The sequence below is a fragment of the Crocodylus porosus genome, unplaced genomic scaffold, assembly GCF_001723895.1.
Source record: "Crocodylus porosus isolate Cpor-Errol unplaced genomic scaffold, CroPor_comp1, whole genome shotgun sequence".
NCBI lineage: Eukaryota > Metazoa > Chordata > Crocodylia > Crocodylidae > Crocodylus > Crocodylus porosus.
In genome coordinates this window covers 196,987,962-197,001,001 of record NW_017728886.1, presented here as the reverse complement: position 1 = coordinate 197,001,001, position 13,040 = coordinate 196,987,962, and the positions used below count along the sequence as shown (strand labels likewise).

The following is a 13,040-nucleotide window of genomic DNA, read 5'->3' as shown; positions in this document are numbered from 1 at the left end:
CAGAATGACAGTCCCTGGGGTGGCCAAATTCATTCTAGTCAGTGAGACTGTGCACCAGCACTTGAGGCATGAAATGCAGACAGATGAGTATAGCAGGTTCACACAGCTCAAAGCAGTGGTATAAGTTCCTTTCAAAAAGCCCATGAGGCCTGAGTCTCATTTATGTGAGGAAGAAAGAGAATGAGGCAGAAGAAAAAAGAAAATGTGTCTAAAGAAAAGGCATAAAGAAATTGCAAGGAAAACAACAGGTCAGGGACAAGCTAAGGTAACAACAGAATACACTAGTAGTTACAAGGAGAGAAGGTAGAAGAAAGGCTCAGAAACAGGACAAAATTAAGCAACCCAGTTTAGACAGTGCCTAAATGTCATATAAACTAAGTGGTCTACTTAATGTCATTTCTAGAATGACTTCCAGGAGAAAAAAAGTTTTTCAAACCGTGAAATTTATCCAAACAACTAATACTGCAGATCATAGAATCTGCTCTTCTGTAAAAGCTTACTACTTCCATTTATCAAGCTAAATAAGCATACAAAAACACTAGTAAGAATAAAAGATGCCTGTAGACCAGCAACTACATAGGATTTAACTTTCTGCTACCTGTATAATTTATTGTGCACATATTACATCACTATTATAGAAATGGCACAGTCTCAGAGGACACTTTCCACATTTTATTTACATTTTAAGACTAACTTTAATCTCAATCACATATCCATACATTTCCTTTGTTTCACTAAAACTTAAATGCATGGTTTATTAGAACAAAGACTGTAAACAAATATTTGCCATGTCCATTACATGTAACACACAGGAGCTGCTTAACAGAAATACATCCCCCCTTTTATAAATACAGGTATCAAAACAATCCTGAACATACTTCGTGACATTACTAGTAGTCGGCACCCACACCTTTGCAAAAATTAAACAAGATGAGCAATGGTATTCACTGTACCTGCTACTTCAAAACAATTTTAACTGCAGCTCTTTTACTAAGCAAGATGGATAAAGCATGCCATTTATATTGTTCTTTCTTGAGAAATTAATTTTCAGTAACATACATTATGCCACAGCAACCTGACACTTCCTGTCATGCTTTCATCTTGTAAAACTTGAATTCCAATTTTAGGCTATTTCAGGCTTATGCTTAAATGACAGTGCCTTTATAAGAGAAAAAATAAATTGTGCTGCCTTCTTTTTCTCCCATAGTGCCTGAAAACATATTGGGCATACATATATTATATATATATTCTTACAAATGTCCAGGTCATGTATACCAGCTGAAATTCTTTTAATGTGTGGGTGGTTTGCATTGTGAGATTTAATCAAGACATTAACATGAGTAGAAGGTTGTTGTTTTAAGACAGAAGTTTGAGAATCAGCTAAAATTAATTGCTGTAAGTTTGTCCTTCTGGAGGTTGTGGAAGCTTCATATTTTCTTTGGACATCATTAGACGTCTTAGCTCTTGAAGTACAACTTTAATGCTATAAGAATTTTGCCATTTTGCTAACACTGGTATGCTCCGTGCATCCACCTAAAGAAAAAAAAAGAGCACAAGTTATAAAGGGACAATAGTTGTTTAGACCATGAAATACAACCCCCCATATAGTTAACTTCAGTTTACTTAAATACTGCAATCAGAAATGCTAAGATATGTTTACCTTTCTTTGCTACTTCTCAACAAGGTTACAAATTCATACAATATTTATTAACAAAGTGAGTGTTATATACTTACACACAGTTAGGTGTGTTGCAGATCCTGCAATGAAATCAACACAGGTGGTTCCCTACATTCCTTCCATTGAATGGGGAAGGGAAGTCAACCTACACTGCAAACTGGGGCTGTATCTTGGAGTACTGTATCTGTCCACCTCAGCAATAAAATTCCTTACACTGTTTTAAAAAGTCATGCAATCTAAATAGAAAAAAAAGTCATTTGAAAGTATTAACTGATTGCTACACTTATTTTTCCTCAAAGTTGGCTTTCTTTATAAAGGAATCTGCCAAATGTTATAGTGGTCTATGTCTCAAAAAAAGAAACTTTCCTTATTCTAAATAATCTTGTGAGTGAACCATTTTGAATATTTGATACATGGTTATCCTGATGCTGTAAGAATGACCATTTGCCCCAATAACCAGACAGAAATACCAAGATAATATAAATGCATACCTCCAACTATAAGATCAGAACATTTCTCAGTTCAGGTTTTAAATGGTTTCTGTTTCTTATGATAAATGTTCTTACAGACTCTTATTAAAGACTACTATATATCAGTTGATAAATGTGCCCTTTTCTGTTCTTTTATGATACATAAGAGCATAAAATTGTTTTGAATTGGGTTTTTTTCCAGGGGAGTGAGGGGAATTATTATAAAAAGGTGGAGAATCTCTTTTCTGAAATAAAAAAAGAAAAGGATCTGCCTAGCAATTTTATTTCAAGAGGAGACAGATTGCTTATATTAAGGCTGCCTGATTTCTGAAACCAGAGAATTAGACTAAATATATTTTCTGAAGGTAACTAAGGAATTAAGATCACTAATTATTACCTTCATTGTTAAGAAACTAGTAATGAAAATGCGTGAAAAGGAAAATGGAAGTTGGTTGTTTATGCAGTGATCCTTACACCAATTGAAAAACATGCTAGCTTTAAAAAAAAAAAAGCATAAGATTGTATTAAGCAAGGTTTGACAGGGGCACTGCTAGACAACTTTTATTATTACTAGATTGTTTTATTGTGCAAAAGAAAGAGGTACTATACAAGAGGAGGGGAAAAAAGCAGCTACATTATTGCAAACAGTTTCTTTCTTTGTCACTGCAGGCTTCCAAATAAGAGCACTAAATTAACAAACAGGTGAGAAAGAAAAAAACAAAAGTAAACCACCCCATCTCCATAGCCATTTCCTGTGCTATCAAGGAGGAGTTCAGCTAAAGAAAAGCTCCAGGTCTGGTGCCTTCCCAAATCCCACAGTTCTTCTGAAGACCCTTCCCCACCCTTATAGGCTAAATTGAGATGCAACATGAGCAAACAAGGGGTGCTGCCTGTTCTCCAAATCTGCAAGAACTGAATAAACATCACATAGGTTTTGTGAGAATTACATCAGTGGTTCTCTTTCTTTTTGATCCTACTGCCCACTGCTCTGGTATTCCCTGTTATACAGAGGGGCAGCAGTCACAGAATTCAAATTGTGTAACCCAGTAAATCCAAGCTCACCATATTTTAGGGAAGGTCAAGTGGGAAAGGGACAAGGGACAGATTCTAATGAAACACAGTAAACTGTGAATTTACTGGAGAGACAACTGAGAAAGAAAAAAACTAAAATGACCTAAAACAAATTAATAGGAAGACGCTGGAAGATCTTTGCAGCAGAGGATTCCCAATCAAAAGATGAAGAAAGTAGGGAAGGGAAAGAAGAAAGGGGTAAGAAGAAAGCCTAGTAGAAAAACATGATGCAGAGCTAAACTGGGGGGGGGGGCAGGGTGGAGGCAACAGAGGGTAGACAGGCAACTGCAGATTTAGATAAAAAGAAAGAGGAAAATTATGGAGCTAACTAAAAGACTTCCCCTTTTACTTCCAGACTGCTGACTACCCACCAGCACTGTTTTCCCCATACTTCATCCATTTCTCTTCTTTAGACCTTACCTAATTGGGGACTGACTTCCAGTACAACCATCTGTGCTTAAATACTACCACTACTGTACCACTGTTGTCAGGTAAAGTCACTAATTGCATGGATAGAGATGATCAGTTTCAAAGCAAGGGAAAGCTCCACAAGTGCAAACAGTGACTTTCTTATCATCACCAAGGCAAGTCAGAGATTGTAAGCTCTTTATACTACTATAATACAATAAATACTTTTATTTCAAGCCACTTCATTTAGTGTACATCATCAGCTTTCATTTCATAGCAGATCTTGCAGGCAGTAAAAGTTTAGTTAAGCCTTTTGCCTCTATTGCTCGCCTATTTTAGATGTACAGCATTACACATAGTGAATTTACTTTACAAAAAGCTCAATATTCAGTAACCTGAAATGAGAAGGATAATTCATGGGTTTCTACTGCACTCAGAAGAGTCAAATATATCTAATTCCTGCTTCCTGTCATTCCCCGCCCCAACCCTACCCCAAATATGAATCCATGAGTAAAAGGAAGAGGAAATTCCAGGGTAAGCTAAAAGCTGGAAGGCTGGAAATTGAGGACTAAGCTATTTTTATTTTAACAACATAGCCAATATAAATCTTTAAATAATGGCAGAAGTGGCAACAATATACATAATCCAAAAATAACCAAAGAATTCTTCTATTTTATTTAAACATAACAAAATAAATAATTTTAGAAGAATGCTGCAAAATGTTCCATGTTTATAATGTTTCCAATAGCTTAACTTTAAAAAAGCAGCAAACTGCTTAGTCTACTATAAACACATTCAGAATGATGGCTGGACAACGTAGTTTATAGAATTATAGTTGACAGAATCCCAAGCTAATTTAAAAGAAGAAACAAGCACTTCCAGCTGTAAATGGATTTTAAACAAACAGAAGTGATTACAAATCCAGGGAGACACCAACAGGCTGTTAAAGAATATAAAAAAAAAAAAAAGATGTCCTTGAAGACCATGAGAAAATAAATAGTGCATCATAGCACAACCTGTGTTTTATCAATCTATGATACACAGACTGAGAAGCTAAACCCCACAGCATTAAGAAATGTAATTTAATTTTATAGCAATGATACCTTCCTCTGGAGAATAACTAATTTTGCCAGGTTCTACTCATGTACTTGGGTCAACTTTTCAAAACTAGCTTCCCAAATTCAGTGCACAAATCCAGCAGCTGTGTATACAAACTGATCATTTGGAAATTAAGTGATCATATACATGACCAATAAAAGCTGCCAGCATTTGAAAGAGATGTCATATTCTGAACTTAAAGTGAAAATGAAATCAGTCTTCTGCTGACCTTATTTCCCTTTGCCCCTAATTTAAAAAGTGAGGGTAAAGGTAGGAAGGTAGATAATCCTGATCTTTATAAAATTAATATGCATTTAAAAATATGAAGGCCTCCAAGGAGAGTTCCCTCCACTTTTTCCCATTCACTTCTACCCATAATTCCAGAATTTGCTAAATTACTACTGCTCCTTAAAATCCTTCTTTGCTAGGAAATCTCAGAGCTAGACTCCACTAAGAATGCCATCAGCCATATATCACTGAGGACACAGAATAGGAACACTAAAGGTTGCCTGAAGTCAAATCAGTTCTACTCTCAAGAGAATTTGACAACCTTGAAGCAAAAGAAGAGGAAGCAAACAGGAAACCATTGGCTTATTAAGCCAAACATCAAAAGCATGCCCAAAGCAGAAATGCAAGAGTGGCAGCAAAAAATGTACTGGAGAACTGTAGAGTACCTTAAGCGGAATGCAATATGAACTCAAAAGCAGGCAAGAAGGATGGTCTTGTGGTTAGGACATTGGACAACACCTCCCGAGATCTAGGTTAAATTCTCCATTCTACCATAGCCTTTGTGGGATCTTGAACAAGTAACAACTTTTCAATGCTTCAATTCACCATCCGTAAAATGGACATTGTGTTTATCTTGCTTGTAAACACTCAATAAAAGTATAGATGCTACATAAATGGGGTTCTGATTTTGAACCTCTGGGAGCTATTGTAATACAAATAGTAGTAAACCACTACGCACAGACTATAAATAACAGTGAAAGTATGTCTTCCCCCAAACACTAGTTAGAAATACCACTATATTAAGCAGTGTATTTGATATTAAAACATTATAGATTGTTCAGGTCATTAAATTTTGGACCAAGATTACTTTGTTAAAATGTGACTAGGCTTTAAAAGCAGCAATTATTAAAACTCTCCTCTTATACAAAAGGAAAGAGAATTTTAAGGAAAATCCTTCAAAACAAGGAATGTGGCTAGCAATTGGAATCTCTGGGGAAAAAAAATGAAGAAATAATCGTGTTTAATTCACCTGGGTAATTCAAGTGTTTGTATAATATTATTTTACGTTAATACTGTGTTTCTGCCAGGGGAATTCTCTCTTACAAGACTAACATTATTAAGCTTCAATAAACGTTTAACTTAAAGTACAGTTTCCCTCGCTTTATGCAGGTTCTGTATGTGTGAATTCACTCTTATGCAATGACCTTTTTATACCAAAAATTTGATAGATGCAAGGTAAATTCACGCTTATGCAATTGGTGTGGTGGAAGCCCAGAGTCAGCTGCTTTATGCAGTGCATTGTGGGAGTGATGTGCACCAAAATATAGTCTCCTGTGCTCCTTGACTGTTGTCTGCGACATGTGTTTCTGTAGTTGTCATCCCCATTATGGTAACAAACACTACCACCCAGTGCTAGTTTGCACCGTCTGCTGTTGGTGAGCACAAAAATGGTCTTGTAAAAGTGGTAGCAATGGGTCTGGAGGTCAGTACAGTCGAGGTCTTGGAACATATCCCTGTTTGTTACATTGTAAAGCAGGTTCCCTTTATGCGAATTTGAGTTATACACCATTCTCCAGGAATGCATTTACAGCATAAAACGAGGGAAACCTGTACTAAGACAACATACATATACTTCTAGCGTGTACAGCTCCTCATCTTTTGATAACAGGAGGATTGTACCAATATTCTCTAATCCAGTGGTTCTCAATTAGTAAGCCATGGGTGGGTGTGGGTGGACACAAAGGAGGAAGGGGGGTATGCACAGATCAGCTGACACAAAACAACATTCCAGAAGCAGACACCTCCTGAATAGAAAGCAACAGAGCTACCTTATGATGTTCCTGTTCTGAAGCTAGTATATGCGTGACTAATTTGGTTGTTTCTGCAAAAAGACCTCAAGAGACCATAGGCCATAGGATCAAGACAGTTGAGGACCACTGATCTAATCCTCCCATCTCTTTGATGCTATTCCAGCTTTACAGATCTGGAAACAAGGGAGAGGGGTTAAGCAACTAACTGAATGTCAAAAAAGGGAGTCAAGGGCAGAGTCATGCACAGAACTCAGGTCTCTATCAAACTGACTGCCGTGTGCTCTAACTTCTGCAGCATGCTATGCTCTCAGTTTAAGAAGCCAACTTGGAGCACTAATGGTTGGTACAGTGCTGTGCCACGAACTAGCTGTAAGAGAACAGCATGACATGCACATTAATTAAGCATACTACACAGAACAGTGGTTTGCAAACTGCAGTAAGCAACATTTTGCCTAGGGTACATGCCTGTTAGCAGGCTGCCCCTAAGGTTTGCAAGATCTGCAGGTCCAGGACAGCTTGCCAAGCAGCCTGCCTCTGTGGCAGGAACCAAGCAATTACACCACACAGACTGCCCCTGAAATAAGAACAGCCTTGAGATCTCTGAAGACTTCCTCCCTTTTTCTCTGAAGACTTCCTCCCTTTTTAGGAAGAATTTGATAAGTATGGGTGTTCATTGTGAACAACAACAAAGCTACATTTTGAGATGCCGAAATCTTCTCCATAAAGGAATCTACTTTCTCCACCCAGGTCTATTTTTAGATGAGGAGATCTAACATAAACAGTTGTTTAAGATGATCTGAAACTCATAGGTACGTTCTCATATAAAACAAAGAAAAAAATTCTTCTCCACCACTAAGCTAGGGAGCTAATTACTTGTTTTTAACTCTTGGGAAGAATCTAAAACAAAACTATAAATATATAGTAAAGTCTCATGCACATCCAACATGGCTGATTCTCACACAAAAATTTAGCACTCATACTTATGTTCCAGAACAGAGCTTAGGTAAAGGTCAATGCCTGATTGGCAAACACAGACTTTTATTGAATACAGAGGAACCGAAGTAAAGATTTTCACTATGTAAAAGATTATGATCAAAATAACTGTCAAAATGACTTTAGAGACTTTCTGAAATACTGCAGAAAAGAACACCAGGGTTTATTTAGTCTCATCAACAAACATACTATGCTGCTGCCAAAGAGTGCAGGAGGAGAATCTACTACTCCTTTTCCAGTAGAATAAAGGTACAATATCTTTCAGCTCTTTCCAACTGTTTATTACAGGAGCGTTACATAAAATAGTCCCAAAAGAGATATTATGTTATATCCTAAATATTCACAATTTATATTGTGAAATCAGTATACAGAAAGAAGAATAAAGTGCTGTTCCTTGAGTTGTGGAAAGGGTTAAGTGAAAATATACAATCACCACTTGAACTATTAAAAATGAGTTACTGGGTTGGAAGAAGTGAGAATAAGGAAAGGCAAGCCTGCTAATTATCACAGACGTTTGTTAGCCAAAAGGCAGTAGCCAAAACTGTGGAGACACTGAAATGATCCTTAGAAAGTAAAATAAGGCAGTTGTTGTCAAGAGGCCCGAGCAGTACAGTATTTCATATTCCAGGGTAAACTCAAAACACTCTGCATAGAATGACTGTAGGGAAAGCACACCCAGGCTGCATAACACAAAGTCATTTTATATAAAAGTAGCAACTGTTTCTTACTTTTTTTTTTTTTTTTTTAAATGTGTTCCAATATTGTCATTAACATTAGACTTCACTGACAAGCTACTTTGGAACAAAACTCCAGATCTAAAACGTATATAGCATGCAAGCATTAAAATGTGCTGAAATATAATCTTTATAATGAATGATTTAAATACAAAGGCACGTTCCCACACACCTATATCCTCATCAGATTTTCTACTAAAAATAAAACTGCACAGTAAGAAGGTGCGGTTGGTCTTACCATTTCAACTTACCATTCCATTGGAATTATTTATTCCATTCATATTAATTTTAGTTACAAATCTAACTGTTGGAGGTGCTTCGGGATATTTAGGTCCACACTCTACTTTCAGACTGTATATTCTGTTTTCATAGTTTGTCTAGAAAGCAAAAAGACAGACTAATGCACATTACTGAAAGTTTAAGTACTTGAAAAATAAACTAGCACAGGCAGAAAGGCTCGAGAAGAATATGCAATACGATCATTTTAACTCAGTATTGTTTGTTGATGCCTCTGAAGTACTGTATGATGCATCACAGCTCAAGTGACCTGCATTAGCTGCCCAAGGTTACACACTTTTAACAAAGACATAATATGTGATCATCATTTAAAAAAATACTTGCTTTTGGCATCTAGAATGCTATACACAAATGAAAACTTAAAAAGTTTAAAGGAAGAGGACTAATCCTGATAAACCACAGGACCTGACCCTGGCACAAGGGCCAATTTACCTACACTTGAACAAGCTGCTCCCACCGACAAAAGGATAAAAACTATAATACTCAGCAATCAGGAAAAGGGAAGAGGTAGATCAAGATAAATCACAAGAAGAGCCAAGAAATAGTCCAGAAAAAAAAAAGAGAACAAATAAATGAAACTTGCAAAACATAGTTCTAAAAGGGAACTCCAGGGCAAAAACACCAGGAGTCAAATTCCACAGCAAAGGAGCCAGAATAGAGAGAAAACCAACTGAAGTGCCAGAGGCATTTGTGCTCGAATAGTTAGGCCAGGACTTATGAAAAGGATCTCAGAACTATAACAACTGTACTCTCATACTGGTACCAAGTTTCAAAAGGCAGATATAATAAACTCTTTCTCTGATCTCCCAAGGGGTGACCACAGAAATACCCACCTCATCTATCTGGTTACAAATATATTTATTTTCAAAAGAAGGCCTATTCAATATTACAGCAGTCTAGCTTTGATCAAGATTGAGGGAAGAAAATCTGTGGTCAGAATAACTGATCTGAATTTCCTAAATAAGCTACTGACATTAGTGATTACATTGGACTACACAGGCCAGGATCAACCCACACTGTACATCTGCTTCACTAGCACCAGTGTATGGATATATATGAATAGTGGGAACTTGAAATAGTCAATACACACACATAAAAACTACCCACAATCACCACCCTTGAAATCATGTGCATCAGGGTGCCACACTCCCCAGCAAAAATGTCCCCTCTACAGTCCAATAATCAAGATCCAATTAGAAAGACAGATATTAGAAACCACAGTGATAATGCCACTGTAGAGTGAGTAATATCTTCCCTGGGAGCCCATACACTTTGAGCAGCAACGGGGAAAAAAAAGATACACAGGGAAGACCTCAGACTGGATACTAGACAGCGTTCATAATTGTCCTGTTTTCTTCCTTTACAGGAAGGCGAAAGCCATCAGAAGAGACAGACATCCCATCTGCTTCTAGGGATCATCACTATCACCAACACCTGCATTAAAGGTTGCTGAAAGAGCTGAGTGCCATTAAGACGTTTCTTTATCATTCAGTGCCAGGAGGAGATTGTCAACTGCATTAACCAAGACTGTCTTAAAGTCTGAGACAGTCTAAAAATTATGTCCAGATATGCCTGAAGCTGTACAGTCATTATTTTTCTAAAAAGATTCAAAATCACAGAAACTGCAGTCACAAGTCAGAAACTACTAATCCACTGGCTACAAGCTACCACAATCCTTTATTACTAATAGGGAAAACAAAGACCCCCACCTCTAAAGCTGAAACCCCAATGAAATTAAGCATGGGCCTACTAAAAAATTATGTCAAATATGCTTCATCTATGGCAGTGGTTTTCAAATTCCCTAAAGTCATGGAACACTTTCACATGTCTTGTTTTGCCATGAAACCCAAACTCCTATCCTAAAAACTCACGTGAAGCCAGATTATCCAGCCACATGATGGCAGCACGCTGCCACCCTGCCTGCTCTGCCATTACCCCCAGTCTCTCTGTGGATCACCTGATGACCTATCACAGAACACACACTGAAAATCACTGATCGATGGCCAAAAAAAAAAGGAAAAAGAAGTGCACAGATAGGAAAGCATGACTGGATGTTTTAACAGATAGGTAATGCAGTCCACTACCCCAGAGAGACATGAGACTGGCTGTATTACAGATGGGACAGAGTATGTGTTCGTAACTACAAAGAACCAGTAGCATTTTGCTCTCAACCGTTAAGGAAGCCCTAGAAGAATGCCCTGAAAATGACAAGTCTCCCAATGCTCCCATTTACCTGGTGCAGTAAAACCCAGATTTTTTGTAGAGAAATCATTCATAATCTAGTTATTTCACAACAGGTTACCAAACAGAGAATAAACTTCAGAGCTGGGTGCTGCAGTCTTTATTTCAAAGGGCACTACTCCTCTAAGCAGCTGGCATACAGTTGCAGTGCCATGCAACTAAATTGGAAAAGTTGTATCTTCTGAAATAAAAGGCACTACAAGCAGCTGGAGAACCACAGAGGTCCCAGGCAGCTGCTTGCAGTACCTCTGTATACCCCTGGCTGATTCACAAAGCCCTATCTTCATAGGGGAGGTTACAAATGGGAACCATCTACAGGGTTCTAACATACCAGTATTTGCTCAGGAACCCTATTTCTTCTGTCTGAAACAGCAAAATAGCTTCACTGCAAAAACACAGAGAGGTAGAGCTCAATGGAAGTTTCAAGTGAAACAACTTATTTGCTGAAAATGCATTGGGTGATTCAATTTGCAATTAGGTTTTTTTTTGGGGGGGGTTTGGGGGGGCAGAAAAAATGGAGGAATCATAGTTTTGTTTGAATGTTTCCCAAGTGAACCAACTCATGCAACTTCTAGATGGATTTTTATTTAAAAAATAATTAGGTAAACTTCACTACACACTAAACACTTTGTTTGAAATCAAACAAAATGCTATGGTTGACACACATTTTGGGGAGCAAGCTAAACAGAGGTAAACTAAATAAAATAAATCAATTATAGAAATTAGGGTTGGAAGGGACCCTCAGGAGGTCATCTAGTCCAGCCCCCTGCTCAAAGCAGCACCATCCCCAACTATATCATTTTAGCCAGGGCTCTGTCTAGCTGGGTCTTGAAAACCTCCAAAGATAGGGATTGCACCACCTCTCTGGGTAACCTGTCCAGTGTTTTACTACCCTCCTAGTGAGAAAATTCTTCCTAATATCTAATGCAAATTTCCTTTGCTGCAACTTGAAACCATTGCTCCTCATTCTGTCATCTGCCACCACTGAGAACAGTCTGGCTCCATCCTCTTTTGAACCTCCCTTCAGGTAGTTGAAGGCTGCTATTAAATCCCCTCTCCGTCTTCCCTTGTCTAGACTAAATAAGGCCAGTTCCCTCAGTCTTTCCTCATAACTCATGTTCCCCTGCCTCCTCACCATTTTTGCTGCCCTCCACTGGACTCTCTACAATTTGTCCACATCCTTTCTGTAGTGGGGGGCCCAAAACTGAACATAGTACTGCAAACATGGCCTCACCAGTGCTTAATAGAGGGGAATAATCACTTCCCTGCACCTACTGGCAACACCACTAGCAATGCAGCCCAGTATATTGTTAGCCTTCTTCTTCTTCTTGGCAACTATGGCACACTGCTGGCTCATATTCAACTTATTGTCCACTGTAACCCCTAGGTCCCTTTCTGCAGAGCTGCTACCCAGTCAGTCAGCCCCCAGCATATACTAGTGGATGGGACTGCTCTATCTTAAGTGCAGAACTTGTCTTTGTTGAACCTCATTAGATTCCTTTTGGTGCAATCCTCCAATTTGTTTAAGTCACTCTGAATCTTAGCCCTAACCTCCAGCCTATCTACTACTCCCCACAGCTTGGTGTCATCTGCAAACTTCCTGAGGGTGCACTCTGTGCCATCTTCCAGGTCGCTGATGAAGACACTGAACAAAACTGGCCCCAAGACCAACCCCTGGGGCACTCCTCTTAATACCAGCTGCAAGCTAGAAATCGAGCCATTGATTACTATTCTCTGAGCCTGACGCTCCAGCCATTTTTTTATCCACTTCACAGTCTATTCATCCAGCCCCTACTTGATTACCTTGCATACAAGAATGTTGTGGGAAACCATATCAAAAGCCTTGCTAAAAATCAAAGTATGCCACATCCACCAGTCTCTCCACATCCACAGACTCAGCCATCTCATCAAAGAAGGCAATCAGGCTGGTCAGGCATGATATGGCCCTGGTGAATCTATGCGGACTGTTCCTAATTGCTTCTTTCTCCTCCAAGTGCTTAGAAATCAATTC

General features: G+C 38.4%; 1 protein-coding gene across 4 annotated transcripts in view; it reads right to left on the bottom strand.

Moving 5' to 3' along the window:
- Window positions 1-651: 651 nt before the first annotated feature.
- UBE2V2 (ubiquitin conjugating enzyme E2 V2) overlaps window positions 652-13,040 on the bottom strand; it is a 45,263-nt gene continuing 32,874 nt past the window's right edge. For all 4 annotated transcript variants that reach the window (XM_019547862.1, XM_019547869.1, XM_019547847.1 and 1 more), the window contains exons 3-4: window positions 8,743-8,868; window positions 652-1,533 (exon numbers count right to left, since the gene is read on the bottom strand). In XM_019547862.1, the coding sequence (XP_019403407.1) occupies window positions 1,387-1,533; window positions 8,743-8,868 (273 nt within the window). In that variant the 3' untranslated portion in view covers window positions 652-1,386. The remainder of the gene's footprint in view (window positions 1,534-8,742; window positions 8,869-13,040) is intronic.